The sequence below is a fragment of the Erpetoichthys calabaricus genome, chromosome 1, assembly GCF_900747795.2.
Source record: "Erpetoichthys calabaricus chromosome 1, fErpCal1.3, whole genome shotgun sequence".
Lineage (NCBI taxonomy): Eukaryota > Metazoa > Chordata > Cladistia > Polypteriformes > Polypteridae > Erpetoichthys > Erpetoichthys calabaricus.
The window spans coordinates 291,477,516-291,495,344 of NC_041394.2; the positions used below are offsets into that span (position 1 = coordinate 291,477,516).

At 35.4% G+C, this 17,829-nt stretch overlaps 1 protein-coding gene across 1 annotated transcript in view; it reads right to left on the reverse strand.

Annotated features, from left to right (window-relative positions):
- Positions 1-669: 669 nt before the first annotated feature.
- The window catches only part of pah (phenylalanine hydroxylase), a 58,194-nt gene continuing 41,034 nt past the window's right edge, over positions 670-17,829 (reverse strand). The window contains exons 7-13 of the mRNA XM_028816566.2: positions 11,946-12,081; positions 10,730-10,799; positions 9,954-10,010; positions 9,746-9,841; positions 6,934-7,067; positions 3,970-4,085; positions 670-1,667 (exon numbers count right to left, since the gene is read on the reverse strand). Coding sequence (XP_028672399.1) covers positions 1,624-1,667; positions 3,970-4,085; positions 6,934-7,067; positions 9,746-9,841; positions 9,954-10,010; positions 10,730-10,799; positions 11,946-12,081 — 653 coding nt within the window. The 3' untranslated portion in view covers positions 670-1,623. The remainder of the gene's footprint in view (positions 1,668-3,969; positions 4,086-6,933; positions 7,068-9,745; positions 9,842-9,953; positions 10,011-10,729; positions 10,800-11,945; positions 12,082-17,829) is intronic.

Genomic DNA, 17,829 nt, shown 5'->3' on the forward strand with positions numbered 1-17,829 from the left:
TCTTATGTATATGCACTGAAAGAACTTACTTGAGGGGCAATACTGAGGTTGCCTGGTTCCTTAAATATGTAAATACTGGGGCAAGAAAGGAAACATGAGGCCTTCATTGGGAGCATTGGTGAGAACAATTGTGGACTTTCTGGAGGCATCCCTAACTCTGAAAATGGCTCAGTAGTTTGCCCTAGAATTGTATTGTTCCATTTATTCAGGGAAAGGTGTGGAACAAACGGGTGCCTCTGTCACAATATATGTAGTACCTTAATAAATTTTTCTAATTTAAAATAATGTTATATTAAAATGATTTTGAGCTTCAGTGTTTTGAAATAAAAATACCACAGAAAACACACACTCATTTTACATAAGCATACACATACTGTATATGAATTGCTTAGTTGGTCCTCTGCAATATTTTTTAAAGAAATCAATAATTTGTCATAAGGACAAATGCTTGTAAAAACTGATTAATATTAATTTTTCCTACACAATTGAATGAAAGCATCACAATGATATATGCAGAAAATATAATTCTGCTGAAAGGGGTCTCAGGTGGTGTCATTAGACTGACGCTACTACCCTTTATACATGTGATAATGGATGCTGTACTTTTAAACAATGAAAGATCTGTGCTTCAGTAAATATGAAACATGACAGAAAAAAATACACATCATGAACAGGAGTATGCAATTTATTCATATACTTTACATAGTAAATTTATTGTTTTAAATGTTTTGTTATTTATAATTGGAGATATACTGTATGTTTTATAATGCTTGATACAAAATATTTTAAATTACCTATACCTAAATTATATTCAATCTAAAGAAATATGGGTTTTCTAAAACTAAATGCAATGATTAAAATATTGTTGTTGGGTGGACAAAACAATTATTTTTTTGCTAATCTAGTATGTGACAACTAAATACAACAGAAGTTCTAAAATAAAGTACACTTAAGTACACAAAATAAGATACTGTTACATTTTTCATATTTTCGTATATTGTAGGGTTATTTTACATTTGATAAGTAGCCTTTTGATTAATATTACGATGCTATGCACTATAGAGAAGTGTGGCACCTTTCACTGGTTTAAATATACTGTAGCTTTACTCAGTGAGATACTGTGCTCCTGAATCCTGGCAGGCCTGTGAGACTTAGTGTATAAGGCAATGAGTTTTAAGCCACAAAATTGACAGCTCAGTCCCCACCTTTCTCTTAGTGTGCAACCCTACACAAGTTATTAAAATTATAAGTTGAAAAACACATGTAAACAATTGAGCTAAACCACAGTGAATGTAAATCATTTTGAGAATAATATTCAATACAAAATGATTAAAAATAAAATAATTGGTTTAAATACTATAGTATACAGTACGTCCTGTGGTTTACTGGTTTAAAATCCACAATATCATTTGGTGTATCATTACTATTTAGGATATAAATATACTTATATATAATTATTAAAGAGATTTTTGAGAAAAGAAAACAATTTTGAAATCACTGGAAATGCATTCATTATGCCTACAATAATAGCTAGTTCATGCACTTTAACAGCAGTGTGGACGTAAGTAAAATTCCATGTTCACATTTCACTGCAAAACAAAGGACTATCACTCAGTTTCTTGCTTACACCATCTTCTTTAATGCATTGCACAGAGTTGCAAGCTCTCCTGAAAATAAAATGAAGGCAAAGATTAAGCAAAATGTAAATATGATGTACAATTTTAAAAAGCCATTACTAAAGCATTCAATTATTTTCTGTTGCTCTTTTCATGAAATATTCATTCAGTGCTAAGGTTGTTAGGTAGGATTCATAGCAGTAAAAAAATCCTACTTTCTAGCAACACATACAGTATATATAGTAGTAACCCCTACAACTGGTACCTGCTTTCTGTTTAATGGTGCTAGTCCCTTCCAACCCTGAATACTGAATTATTCTTGTTTGAGTAAGTTATCAGGTCAGGTCAGGTTGGGGAACATGCACTAGTACACCGTGTTGCCACACTCACCCCACAACGAAACAGCTCAGGATCCTGGTTGGCAACCCCCCAGGCAGACACGAGATCCAGTCCCACTCTCCGGAAATGACCCTCTATCTGCCACAGCCAGGTGTTACGTGGGTGTCCCCTTGGCCTGGTCCACCCACTCGGTCCTCAACAATGAGGATCCTGCAAGCCGGATCACGCTCGAGGAATTGTGCCACATGGCCATAGTGCCATAATTGATGCTTTCTCACAATGTAGGTATGTGCCTTATTCGGGACTCCATGAGCAACCTCTCATTCAACACAAAGTGTCAAAGTAACTACCATACTGTAGCACCGATAGAGCACATGAAAAGGATTCAACATGTAAAAAAAAAACATGATTAACGGCATACACTAAATAATTCTGTGCATAAGCTGAGTTGCTCCTTCTTTAATGCTGCATTTAATCAGTAGATAAATTCAACTTATGTTATTATGTCATTACCTGAGTGGTATTTATGATACCCTGCAACCAACCTGTTTCTGCTGTGTATCATTTTTGCTAATACATCTAGATTTGTTCTATATCAATTATAGGTGTGTTACTGGATTCTACTGGTGGGTCCTTTTGTTGACTCTTCTTACAACCTCTCCCATCTGTTTCTCATTGCTATGTGCTTCTTTTTTAATCACTTATACAAAACCCTAGTCCGAATGTGTAATGAGGTTATGCACTGCGTAGACAACAGCTCAGTCAGACATCCACACAAATGTAGTTCCCAGTGTACATACTTTCTTCAAAAATACTCTTTGATATTGCTTTGTCTGCATTGTCCATCCCAGAAAATATCTCCAAGATATGTTTTTTTATATCCAGAAGGCCCCACTTGCCACGGGAATAATCATATTTTACACATATGTTGAGGGTGATGGAGACATAAAAAATGATAATGGGCTGAAATTGCACCTTTTGCTCAATGAACTGCATTAAATAAATTGCTAGTAAATTTTTCTTATTTTCTAGAGTCAGCAGACAGAGAAAAAGGTGCCAGAAAATAAGTACTGTTCTCTTTAGTACCTGTTTAGCATATAGTATCCGCATTTAATAACATGCATATTTTAGTTGTAAACAGATGAAAGACAAACACTGCCTACTCTGCTTGGCTATAACAACATTTTTATTTCCATAGCACATTTTCATACAAAGGATGTAGAAGCCTGTAAAAAGCCAAATCCAAAGTTTAATATTCATAATGGTGTTGTCCTGTGAGCAATTACAACAGTGAAGATTATTGACTTTACTGACACATTTGAATTACTACAGAATATGTCTTACTGTCTTTCAAGGAATCAATAGACAATTGGCACATTTAAAATGAGCAGACTTTTACAATTTTACTGTATAGACACATGTGGGATCAAAAGGGTGATAGTTTTAATTTTTTATAGATTTTTTAACCTTTAGAAAATTTTACAATTCTGAAGAGAAGTAGGCATGTATTAACATTCTTTATTCCTGGCCAATAAAAGAAAATCAATTATTTCAAAGTGAAGTGACAGATATATGTATGTATTGTATAGTTTTAAAATACATTCTCACTCTGTTGGTTTAATATTACCCACACATTCTCAAGAAGGCTGCACAGCTACAACATTCCATCTTTTAACTTCTTTTCTTTTCAAAGTAGGAATAACCTCTACTATTTTTCCTTTAGAAATGCACAAAGATGTAGTCCTTCACTTATATGCATTCTATACTTTTCATAGTATATACTGTATAATTATTATTAAGTAAATAATAATTGACAGTCTCCAGAGCCACTCAGAATGTTCAACTGTAAATGATAATTAACTACTGTAAATAGTTTATTCAACACACAGAGAACATTTCTTTGATGTTTTAAACAAACATACTAAGTACACAGGTGTTTATTTTCCTGATGTAACTGTTGGTAAATTAGGTTCACAGAATTGCATTTCATTACATTTTAGTCAGTCTTACTTACCATTAATGTTATCAGCTAGATTCTGCAGCTGCTGGATGTTGTCCAGAACCTCAACACTCCGAGTGTAAGGATTGTAACGTAATGAGAAAGGTTTGGGAATGGTTGCAGCAAATTTCCTGTTGAAAAAAAAAGATACACTTCTTTAGAAACAGTAAAAAGAGCCTAAACTGGTGGTACAAGGGGAAGTTGTTTTGTCCTCATTGCATTAATTGAATTCTTATTTATATATGTAGATGTCTTAAATTGTGTTGTTGTTTTCAATCCTTACAAAAATGGCTACCAATTATTTAGCAGTGAAGATGAAATCTACAATTCATAACTTTATACAAAATATTAGGTGACTGGGAGTTGTTGTGATCTCGACGTGGATTAGGTGGTTAGTACTGCCGGCTCACAGTTCCAAAAACCAAGATTTAAATCCCAGCACAGGGAATGACTACCTGTGTAAAATGCAGATGTTCTGCCCATGACTATGTGGGTTTCTACCAGGAACTACTGCAGTTCTCCTCCCACATCACAAAGAAGTACATTTCACATTAATTGACAACTGTAAATTTGTTCACTGTGAGTGTAGGTATGAACATCAGTATTTCCCGTGATAGACTGGCATCCTGTCCAGGTTAGGCTCCTGCCTTGAGTCTGGTACTTTTGGGATGGACACCAGGGGCCTCATGTATAAACGGTGCGTACGCACAGAAATGTTGCGTACAAACGTTTCCATGCTCAAATCGCGATGTATAAAACCTAAACTTGGCATAAAGCCACGCACATTTCCATGGTACCTCATACCTTGGCGTACGCAATTTCTCCGCTCGGTTTTACAGACTGGCGGCACCCACTGTCAAAGCAGTGCTACTGTTCCTGTGTGGTCAACCTTTCTTTCTTAGACCCATGTTCCTGACGCGGCTTTATAAATACACTGAAATTAACTGCATATTGTTTATTAGTGTAATGCATCTGATTGTAATTAACCTGTAGCAATATAATGGTCCAGGGAATAGCCATAGTATTCCAAATACCATAACTGCTTTAGCGTTGTTACACTCACTGCATCTTCTTCTTCTTTCAGCTGCTCCCGTTAAGGGTTGCCACTGCGGATCATCTTTTTCCATATTACTCTCACTGCACCACTTGGAGTATTTAAATCACTGTATCTGAGTGGGGAATCACAGCAGCAGCTGATCGGAAAGAGAATTATCGGTATATAGTTTCTAGTACACACTACCTCAACCACGACAAAAAGCGTCAAAGCCTTTCCTGTATGGACCTTTGCGTTTCAGAAACAGTTTCATCCCAAGAACTATAAACGCACTCAATCAGTCCATCAAGTGCTCCTTGTAGAACTGTTTGTACTTATAAGTGCAATTACCTCACTGTAAACTTACACTACAGTTATAATATTGCACAACCTGTGCCACTTTATAAAGCGCGTATGATGGCAACATCATTTTTAAGATGAAATGCAGCAAAATATGTTGCTTATAGTATATAGATAAAACTTTAACTTCATTTAAATAATCTGCATTGTTAATAATTAAACATGTGAGGACACGGTGTCGCAGCGCTAGCTAGTTCACAGATAGCTCCTCCTGTGTTATTGCTGGTGCTGACGCGACACTGGAAGGATAGACGGATAGAATAATTAAACACGTACTACGAAGATATTTCAATGTTCCTTAAAAGTTTTGAAGAATCGGCGTTCTAAGCTTACAGATGGCTTAACGTCTATTACAGAGCTGATTGTGTGGCGATTGGGTATTTGGGGAAAGAAAAGTAAGGACAGGAATTGGAGGTTAGTACGTTTGAAAGAGACAGTACTTCTGTAATAAATTATTTCATCAAAGGTCGCACATGGTGCAGCAAGCCTCTTGCGTGAGATATGAACAATCACTGCGCCACCGTGTTCCCATGTTTAATAACATGCTTTCATTCCTATCATCATGAAAATGATATCACGTATACATCTCAGTATTTTAATTATTCAGAGAGCTGTAATATCACGAATGTAATGGATTCTGTGTCCTGTCGGAGAAAGAAAGAACAGAAGCACGTAGTGATTCACACACATAGAGCACACAGAAGATCAAATACAGAACAAAGCATTTAACGTGCTACTTGAGAAACTAGTAAAATAAACGATTTTAAGATGAAGTTTATGATGTTCTACTTTAATGGCAAAATAAACTACGTGATTAAAGTGGAAATCGCGAGATTAAAGTTGACATTTTGTGCTTTTTTTCCCCACTGTGTGCCTATTTTTTTTGTCTGTACCCTAATAAGCTTTCATATGACACTCAGACGGTGGGCTATGACTCGCCTTTTCATGGCGACTTTGATATGTGATTTCTTTTTTATTTCGGACACTGTGCGACTTTGTGAACTTGAGCTTTCGAGTTTCTCCGACACTCTGTCACTCGATCAGCTTTCTTTTGTTGGTTATAAGACTGTTTAAACCAACAAATAGTACGTTTTTCCTTTGCCTCCACTTGGTATTCGCTGAAATTCTTATATTTTCCCCTGTGCTTTTCCCATTGTCTTTTCACAGAAGGCTATTTATATTGATTTGCATATTCAAAGAGGCGTAATTCTGGGAGGAGTTGGGGCGGGACAGAAGGCGCGTGCACATGCGTTACTTTTCATGCTGATCAGGATTTATGCAGTGGAAGAACGTGAAAGTTTGCGTGCACACAGATTCCTGCATCTGGATTTTTCTGTGCGTACGCACAATCCCGGTTTTGTGCTTACGCCATGTTATAGTGTGAGTTCTACACACGCCGTTATACATGAGGCCCCAGCTCTCTGAAAACCTGATCTGGAGAAGCAGGAAATTGATTCATGGACAGAAGTATCTCACCTGTCTAAATATTTCCTTTTTTTTTAAACTGACCAAATGACTATGTTAGAAACCATGTATTAATTTAAATTCAGAAAAGTCCTAAACAAAAGAATGACAACACCACTTACCTGACTTTTTCTTTTGCATTATCAAAGCTTTCTGCCACAAAATACACAGGCTGAAACTCGGTAATAGGATATTTCTGAACAGCTGTCTTTTCAGGATCAAATGGATGAACTTCTGGTTTGTCTGTCAAACAGTACTGAACATAAAACATTCAAAAGTTGTGTAATATGAAAAAAATCAGCACAACAGAACTATAACAAAAAAAAAAAAACACACACAATGAAGCTCCTCATGATACTAAACCTATAGTTCCCTTGTATATGGATTATTATTTTAATTCTGCTGCTATTGCCTATTCCTATATAAAGTACCACACCTGCTGTACAAAGAAGTAAATTTTAGTCCATATAATGCATTTTACAAGCAACCTCAGATAACATTTAGCAAAGAGACTTATAGGATTACCAAACAAGTTTTTAAGAAAGAGGACATATCAGCTGCACAATATAAACACAGATACACTATAATCAGTGCAGTAAAATAACAGATTCCCACAGAAATTGATAAAAAAAGATGTACAACTTAAAGCTTTGAAGGCAAAAGGTTTAATTGACATGTCCACCACAAAAATCACCTCTGTTAAATTATCTCTTACACTGTTAAAGCAACCCTTAAAACTGTTTATATACACATTAGGTGTTAAATTAACATTGCAGGTTTTGCTATGGAGTGAGAAATATCAGAGTGAGGGTGCCACATCATGAATGTTTAACAGCTGAGAGTTGTGTAACTAGTGAAAAATGTGTTACAAGAAATTACATGTTTACACTAACTGAATCTGTATACAAGTATCATTTATTATCAGAATCTGTAATTTTGTAACATATTCTTGAAGATCATCCTAAAATGGCAAGGATGGGTGTCTGCCAATCACCCTAATGCTTGTTTTCCTTCTAAATCTCTGACATTGCTCTCAATCAATGTTCTTATAGCTCTATGAAATCCACATCTGGCTCTGCCAAAATTTCAATGCAATTCTTAAGACTATATTATGCTGCCACTTCTTATTTGCAGTTTTTCGGATGTTAGACTATGATTATTTTTGCCTACAAAATAACATATACAGTAAGACGATTCTTAAATAAGAATGGGGATTTACATATGTAGGTAGATCACAATTCCAATATGTTTCTGATCCACAGAATATACTGCAGATGTGAACACCAAGATCATATTTCTGTAGATTTTTCTATGTTGTTAATAACTAAAACATTTTTAGATGGACCAAAAGCAGTTTAAAATATATGCTAGTTCTAGCACCAGAGAGGTAGTATATTAAAATAAACTTTGTAAGAACAATCTCTGTAATGGCAAAAGTATAAGAATGTTACAAACATAAAACTGCATTTACAAAAATGTGGTAAACAGAAACAAGAGATCATATTCTCAATGACAATAAAAATGATAAAAAGAAAAATAAACTGTCTTGTTCATATTACTACATTTGTTTACAATATTTATTAAGCTGAGTAACTGGCATAAACATGTTACATGTCTAAAACCATATTCGTTTGTGCATGAAGCTCAATTCAAAGCAGTGCTTGTGTAATTGTTGAAGTAAAACATACAAGGTGATGGGCAAATGTAGGAATAAATAGTCAAGAAAAATTATTGAATCTAAAAGAAAACTAGAATCACTGGATTGTTAATACAGCATAAGTGATGTGATTTTGGCTTAAAGGGATTAGAAGGCAGCAGCAAAATGATATACTATACAGGAAAGGCATTCATCTAGGTGCTCTCAAAAGTAGATGGCTAGAGGTTGCCAGAAGATAAAACTCGGAGGTGGCGACTGGGTTAGAAAGGACATCCCCCACAGCACTAGAAGTATTGCCAGAAGAGATTAAACTAGAAGCTGATGCCATTGTCAGATAGATTTGGAGAAACAGGCAGAAAGAAGAGTTGTCAATGGAAGACAACTGTGCACATAAATATGGATATGATTTGTGCAAGGGAAAACAGATTACTAAAACACTGTTTTGAAAGGCAAGGCATGATGACAACCACTAATTGACTTTGGATTGTGCTCTGGTGCTTGACACAAGGGACAGTACAAAAGCACATGTACAATTTTATTTTTGTGAATATTGTGGAAGATATTAATTTATTTATTGCAGTATATGTTGTCCTAAAATAAATTCAATTGAGTCCATTTTAGGCAGGATAGGGTTATCGTGTAAATATGCTTACTATGTTATTAGACTTTGGAATGGGCCTATGTTATGTGAAATGTGGTAGATGTGTGTGTGAGATGGTGTTAATATTAGTTTCTCCTACTTTTTTGGAACAATGAAGTCAAGAAGGAATGCATCTGAACAGGTAATTTGAGGGTTTGCCATTTTCAATGTCATTACTGGTTAGTAGTATAAAGAAGACTGGAGAAACCATGAGACAGCACAGTTTGGTCTTTTCACGTTTTTTTGAAGAAAGCTATTCCTTTTCTCAAATAACTGATACCGGGAAAGAGTGTTATGAAAAAAATAGCCATATGATTTTAGGTTAGGTGTGTTGAGAGGTATCCTGAGGCTTACACACATATAGGGAATATATGAGAATTATCAAGGACATTATGCAGGATATGAGAGGAGAAACGAGTGACTAGACTGTGTGAGTGAATTAATATACAATACAAAATTGGTAGAAACTTTATCTGGCTTGAGCCAGTGTGAGTAATTAATATTTTTTGTGTTTGTTCCTTGAATTTCCTTACCTGCCATTCATTTGATACTCAGTTCATTAGAGTATCAGAAGCACATTAGAAACTTTTGCATTTGTTTTTGAAATTATAAACAAATTTATAACACCTGAACATACATGAAGTTCTCCAAAAGATGACAGAAGTCCAGCTCCATAAGCCTTGATTTCAGAATCCTGTTTACATAGACCAAACTCCACAGTAAACCAGTACACCTGATAAAAAAGAAACAGGGATATTTGTTGAGGTTCTGAAAGGAACTCTCGTTTTCACCATTAAATTATAAAAAAGCCAATAAACATTTATGAATGACATATTCATACATACTGTTGCAAGCTTCTCAATATATTCATCAGGGGCGCCTAGGGATGCCAAGCCAATTTCCTGCAAAATGTTAAAGCTTATTGATAAATACATTCATTACACTGTAAAAATTACTTTCATTTTGTTCATCAATATTCTAAAGTTATAAAGAAATGCTTGAGACAACCTGAGATGGCTACAAATTAAAGTACCTGGCTTTGTCCTTCAAAGCCATAATGGCTCCCTTCTTCATATCCATCCATCCATCCATTATCCAACCCGTTATATCCTAACTACAGGGGCACGGGGGTCTGCTTGGGCCAATCCCAGCCAACACAGGGTGCAAGGCAGGAAACAAACCTTGGGCAGGGTGCCAGCCCACTTCAGGGCGCGCACACACACACACACACACACCAAACACACACTAGGGCTAATTTAGGGTCAATTTAGAATCGCCAATGCACCTAACCTGCATGTCTTTGGACTGTGAGAGGAAACCGGAGCACCCGGAGAAAACCCACGTAGACACGGGGAGAACATGCAAACTCCACGTAGGGAAGCGAACCCAGGTTTCCTAACTGCATGGCAGCAGCGCTACCCACTGCACCACCGTGCCGCCCCTTCTCATATCAAAGTAGATTAATTATTTTAAAATAAAATGTTCAAATAAATCCAGGTAACATTAATAATGATAATTTACTTTAACAGTCATGCATTGTACATAATTGAAAAGCTTGAAAAATTGCTGGAAAATCTAATAAAAACTTCAGCAAGATTTATCAATAAGGTGATAAACTTACCTGTGAAAACTGAGCAAAACTTGGATCAGCAAACAAAGGAACATGGCCTAAGACCTCATGACAAATATCACTACAAAAAGCAGATATTTAGTTAAGTGTTAAATATGCTAAATATCAGGAATTATATTTATACTATACAGCCAAACTTGTTAATTACATAATTTACTGCATAATTAATTTTGCAGCAGCTGTTCTTTTCTTGTGGTACATTTGTTTTTTGGCATTTGCTTTCTCTTGTTAATTGTGCCTACATTTGTTTCTATACATTAATAATTTTTATTTTGATTTTTTTATATTTTTGCTGTTACTTTAGTTATACCTTTACATCTCTGTTTTGTGGATATGTTTTCATATGGGCACTGCCATTTTGTATGTTGGTTTCAATAACACTGTCATTCCAGAAGTTATGGTTTATAAGATGCTATGTGGTAAGTAGGCACTCAATAAACATGCCATACAGTATGCTTTGTGACAGCATTAAAAACATGATTATAAAATATGGCAGTGCACATCTCACAGCATCCGAAATTTGATTTAATTGATGCAAACACCCTTGCTAGAAACCAGCTCAAATGAACAAAAACAAAATTCTTACAGTTTTGGAATGAGATCCTGCTTTTGAATAGTATTTTTTTATTAGTTTGACTTTGTTTTGTCTAAGAAATTCTGATAAAAGATATAATGATGTCTGCCGTTTTAACAGTCACTAATGACAACGATGACTCTACTGTTTTGCTCTTTTAGAAAGGCCTCTTTTATTCTTTGCCACTTGTATAATATGTCCAAAAGAGAACTCCATCTGGTCTTGACAAATTCAAGATTTAAAATGTGAAGTGTACATAAATAGTAAATAGATCAATGTTATTGATTCCTCTGAGAAAGATCTGGATTAGGTATCCATATAACAATTTATTCTGTAACATATCAGAGTAGGACATGTTGTTTATCCACGGGATTGATTTAGCTACATTTTTCTGCATAGGCTTCCAGAATGGCTATGTTTGGTGGACAAAACCATATGCTACACCACGGGTACAGATGTCATTGGCAAAATACAGAATCTCACCATAATTCCCTTTGATTTGTATGTGATATGTTTTACAATTTAACATTTTATTTTAAACAATTCTCAAAAAAACGAGAAACTTAACTGATTAAACATCAAAAATAATTTGTAATCTCTAGTTAAAGAACTTTCATTTTGTATTTCACTTACGGCTCAGGTGTATACATTGGCTTTGATGAATGGCGGATATACTGCGTAGAATGGAAGACCCGAAATGCCAGACCAGCCAGAAAATCACGTGAAGAGAGAAGTCCAGCTACAGGGCGAAGGCTGAAACCTGTACAGGCTGTTGAGATAATAAAAAATTACATTTTTTGTATTATTTAATACTGGTAAATTGCCCTCCTTTACCTCCTTTTAATATGACTTCCCGAGAAGCTTCAGTACAATACCTTCAAATCATTTTTACTCAAGTTTTAAAATTTATAAGTGTGCTATGCTTAAACAATAGTTATGAACTTTTAATATACTTTGACAGTGTATAAAGCTATAACACCTGAAAACATGATAAAAAGAAATAGTGAAAGTTTAACAGAAAATATCAAAAGGAGAAATCTAAATCAAGCAAAGATGAAGGATAAACCTGCTGAATAGTATGATTTAACAGAACAGACAAATTCTAGGTAGAATTTCAAAAGAGATAAAAAACAAATTTCTGCTTAATAATGGAATATAATTTTTTGCTTTTTCCTAAAAATTCATTGTAAAACACATACTCTACAGGTATATCATTTCCATGTGGTATGTGGTTCCTTTATGGCATGATTTTATGTTACTTCCACAACAAATCTATGTGCACAATTACTCTATATGCTGTGAAATTTGATGATTAACACTTATTTGATAAATCCTTCATTACATAACAAAATATACAATTCTCAAACCCAATTAATCCAATTCAAGATCATATAGATAAATCATTCAGCTCCATTTAGTTTATTTGTATAAATCACACTTCCACTAATAAGCCCTGTGCACTGCATACTAATTACAAAAATAGTATATTCAAAATTACAAGGAAAATAAAATATAGAACTTAGTTGGAAAACACCAAACGAAAAATCAAGTGATATGTAAAATCATGTTTTAATTATGTGTAAGCTTTGCCCAGTTTTAAATTAATGTCATCAAAAACTTTTTAAATGAGGACAACATTCATCTTAAGTGTTTTTCTATCTGACAATCCATCAAAAACAGAAGAAAACGCTTGAAATGCATTAACATAGACCTGATTTGAAAAGTACTAAATGGATGATATATTAGGTATTGACTTACAGATTTTAAAAATAACATTTATTTTCATACCTAGTTATTACACCTGGAATATCAACTGTTAAAACTAATAACTGTTTTAAACACTGCTATATGGATCAGTTCTCCTCAATAGTGATACATACTGTATCTTCAAAAATATTATTAGTAATTCCAGACTTGTTAAATAAAATCAAACATTCATAAATACAATATCATATCTATGGAGGTTTTTATACTTGTACTCAATACAATATACATTTTCTCCGATACACCAGAGCTATTTAAAATTTGGCTATTTCCTTGTTGATAATAACTTGCTATCCTCAGTTAAAACACTTGCATATGCTGTCAACTGGAGATTAAGGGTAATTTTTATAATGAACTTGAAGCAGAAATATCTTTTTATGTGGATTATATGAGGCTTTACATCACTCTTTTTGAACCCTGTACCCTCTTGAAAGCATATCCCCCACATGTTAGATGGTGGAGCACAATATAATAATGGATAATCTCAAAAACAAAGAATAAATCCAAGGATTCACTGCCTTGTGGGCAGTGGAGGGATCACTGAGGGCAAAGGGAGGCCTACCTAACAGAAATCAACAGAAAACAAGTTTGTTCATATGCTTTATGAATTCAACCCCATCACACATGAATGTAGGATTAACTACCTCATCCTCTAACAAATTACAAAGCCAAAATTACACTTCAGAAAAAAGAGCAAAGCAAGGGAAATTACATGTTGTTTGGATGGAAACCTTTAATTTTCTCACGGTGTATAGTGTGTATAAACATGATTATTTGGAGCTTAGTAAATGAGCTATTGAAGAACCACAAATGACATTAGATTAGATGAGGAGGTACTGATATAAAACAATGACTTTTTTTTTTATAGTGGCTGTAAAACCCATACCTTAGGTAATGGCTTTCCAGAAAAAATATAATAGTGCAGTTTTTCTTCAATGCAGACATTCATTAATGAACGTCTCTTCACTTTATGTTTAAAGGCTAAGATGTTTAATGTAATAGCCATATTCTTCCTCCTATAGAAGGAGCACAAGATGAAGAAACTTCATCTAATGATGAAAAATACCTGGAACAAATGAACCTGCCTTTTTAATTACAGTATTTTTCGCTCCATAAGACGCACCTGACCATAAGACGCACTTAGGTTTAGAGGAGGAAAACAAGAAAAAAAATATTCTGAACCAAATGGTGTACTAATACATTTAATAAAATATAGCAGAATAATATTTCAACCATGTAAAGTCAACAGCGGTATTAAGAACCATCATCACTGTAACAAATGAGGAGAGACTTTAAGGTTCAAGCACTCTTCTAGTTTTCTGGAAACCCCAAGAACTCCTCATCGCTAGTGTCAGAATTTATGAAGCTCAGTTGCACACAATCACTGATATCACTTTCTTCGCTATCTTCATATATGATACTATCTTCAGTTCCCTCTAAGGCATTGCTAATGGCAGCTTCCACCTGCAGCTATAGACTCTTCAGTATGATAGCGACTCTTCACGTTAGTGTTTAGATCTATATATATATATACTAGCAAAATACCCGCAGCGGAGAAGTAGAGTGTTAAAGAGGTTATGAAAAAGAAAAGGAAACATTTTAAAAAGAACATAACATGATTGTCAATGTAATTGTGTTGTCATTGTTATGAGTTTTGCTGTCATATATATATATATATATATATATATATATATATATATATATATATATATATATATATATATATATATATATATATATCAAAATACCCGCGCTTCGCAGCGGCGAAGTACTGCTTTAAAATTTTAAATAATAAACTGAGGGAAATTATACCAATAATTATTTGTTAAGGATCTCTTTGTATATCATGTTGTCAGTTCGCCCCTCTGGTTGTAATATGACCAAGTTGTGCGCTGAGCTTACTCTTGAGCATGCAACGTATACTTGGCCATGTGAAAAGCAAATCAAGAACAGCAAGACCGCGCCAGCTGCGGAGCTCAGCTTGGAGCGAAATGAAGTGAATGAAATGAGGTGAATGGGAGGGGAGATGATCACGTGACTCCAACACCCGCCTTAACTCTCCATCCCTCCACAAACACACAAACACAGTCTCTCGGATCCCAACTCTCCTTTATATATATAGATAAATAGCAAAATACCCGCGCTTCGCAGCGGAGAAGTAGTGTGTTCAAGAGGTTATGAAAAAGAAAAGGAAACATTTTAAAAATAACGTAATATGATTGTCAATGTAATTGTGTTGTCATTGTTATGAGTGTTGCTGTCTTTTATATATATAATATACACACACACACATATAAACATATATATACATATACATATATATATATATATATATATACATATCTACATATCTATACTAATTAATAAAAGGCAAAGCCCTCACTGACTCACTGACTGACTGACTCACTCATCACTAATTGTCCAACTTCCCGTGTAGGTGGAAAGCTAAAATTTGGCAGGCTGATTCCTTACAGCTTACTTACAAAAGTTAGGCAGGTTTCATTTCGAAATTCAAAGTGTAATGGTCATAACTGGAACCTCATTTTTGACAATATACTGTAATGGACGGCAGCTTGATGGCCGTGGGAGGCGGAGTTGAGTGTCACGCCATCACGCCTCCCACGTAATCACGTGAAAAGACTGTGAGCTCAGTAGGGAGAAATGAAGGAAGAGCCGCAAACAGCGAAGAACAAAAAATTAATTAAACAATTGAGAAGGGAGCGAGGGAAGCATACAAGCATCTTCATAAGGGAAACAAAGCACGGTGTAAAACGTAAGTTTAAATTAAGTTAATTGAAACGCTCCCGTTGCGGATTGCAATAACATATTCGTGAGATAAAAGAACGCAGTAGGAAGAAATGAAGGAAGAGCTGCAAACAGCGAAGAACAAAAAATTCATTAAACAATTGAGAAGGGAGCGAAACAATAAGAAGCCAGCGAGTGAAGCATACAAGCATGTTTATAAGGGAAACAAAGCACGGTGTAAAACGTAAGTTTAAATTAAGTTTATAGAAACGCTCCCGCTGCGGATTGCAATAACATATTCGCGAGACAAAAGTTTAATGAGAAGACACAAGGTATAAACAAACCACACGCCGTAGCGCAACGTTAGGGGCAACAGTTTCAACCATTCTATGATCTGCTTCTCGCAACTGAAAGACGGCACATGGCGGATGTTAGCCGACTTGCTGACCGCAACGTTAGGGGCTTCAACTCTGGCGCTGACTATAGAGATTAGATTCCCGAGAGGGAATGAAGTGAGTGTGTATGCCTGATGAGCCCAGAATTAGAGAGAAACACGTGTCGCATACTCTTTGCATTATTTGAAAGTAAACTATTAAAACCATTCTATGATCAGCTTCTGGGAACAGAAAGAGGGCACGTGGCGGATGTAACGCGACTTCCTGACCAACCACAAGTGTTACCTGGCAGGTAACCACCCATACAGTCAGATTGTGATTCAGAAAACGAATGCCATGAATGTAATTACCACGATCTACATACTGTCAAATAAACGAAACACACGCCGTAGCGCGACAGCTGTGAAAAGCGAGGTTCAGAAAAAACAGATCCTTAACAAATTGTTATTGGTATACTGTATTTTCGATCCGTTTAAAAAGGTTTTCTTTTCTTAAAAAATTAAAAGCAGTACTTCGCCGCAACGAAGCGTGAGAATTTGGCTATATATATATCTGCTTCTCACACTTAAAAGAGGGCACGTGGCGGATTTTAGACGACTTCATGACCAAACATTACTGTTACCTGCCAGGTTGGGTTACCACTTTTAATACAAAAAAATAAGGGACGCATACTGCAGCGGGTGCCACATCCCAGCGCCAACACTTTGCAGACTGTACTTAAAAGACCCGCCCTCCTCACTGGACAGTTAAAAAGACCAATCAAACTAACAATGACGTCAAGTATTACCCAATCAAAAGTAGGAAAGGAGGCATCTTCATAAAATGCGTGTGGGATGATTTGCATGAGACGCTGCTTTAAAAAAAAATGATAAAAAAAATACGGGACAAATCCCGTCCAGTATTGATTCAAAAACGGGACGCGCAATTTCATTCTCAATACGGGACGATTCCGTATTTTAAAGGACGGGTGGCAACCCTACAGTGCCAGGTAACCACCCATACAATCAGATTGTGATTCAGACTAGGAATGCAATGAATGTAATAACCCCGATCTACATACAAGGCGAAAGTCTTCCAACATTCAAAGATGATGGTTTGGGATAAGTACACCATAGAACATAAAAGAGCTTATGAAGCCTTGAACCAAAAAAAGCAAGATCTCAGAGATCGTAAAAAAAAAAATAGGAGGTAATGATGTTTTACTCGCTGTAGATTTTAGTCAAACATTACCAGTTATTCCACAAGGGAGACCAGCAGATGAACTCAACGCGTGTTTAAAATCCATGCTTCTCCCACGCTCGGTTATATGTCGCGTGTTCTCGGGTAGGTACACCAAAAAATGTATACATTTAGGCATGTTATGGGCAAACAAAAAATGAGGTATACCCGAAGGCACTGCAGTGGTACTTAATGTAACTTTACTTCTTAAATGTTAATGTTTTACTGTTTAATAATTTATACGCTTCTTATATGTTGTTCAAATTCTTTTATCAAAATACCAGTGACAGCGCAATGCACGATAACATGGAATGAATACACCTTACGCATACGCCCTGTGTTCGGATTCAGCGGGTTGGAAAATAGATGGATGGATGGATGGATTTTACTGTTTA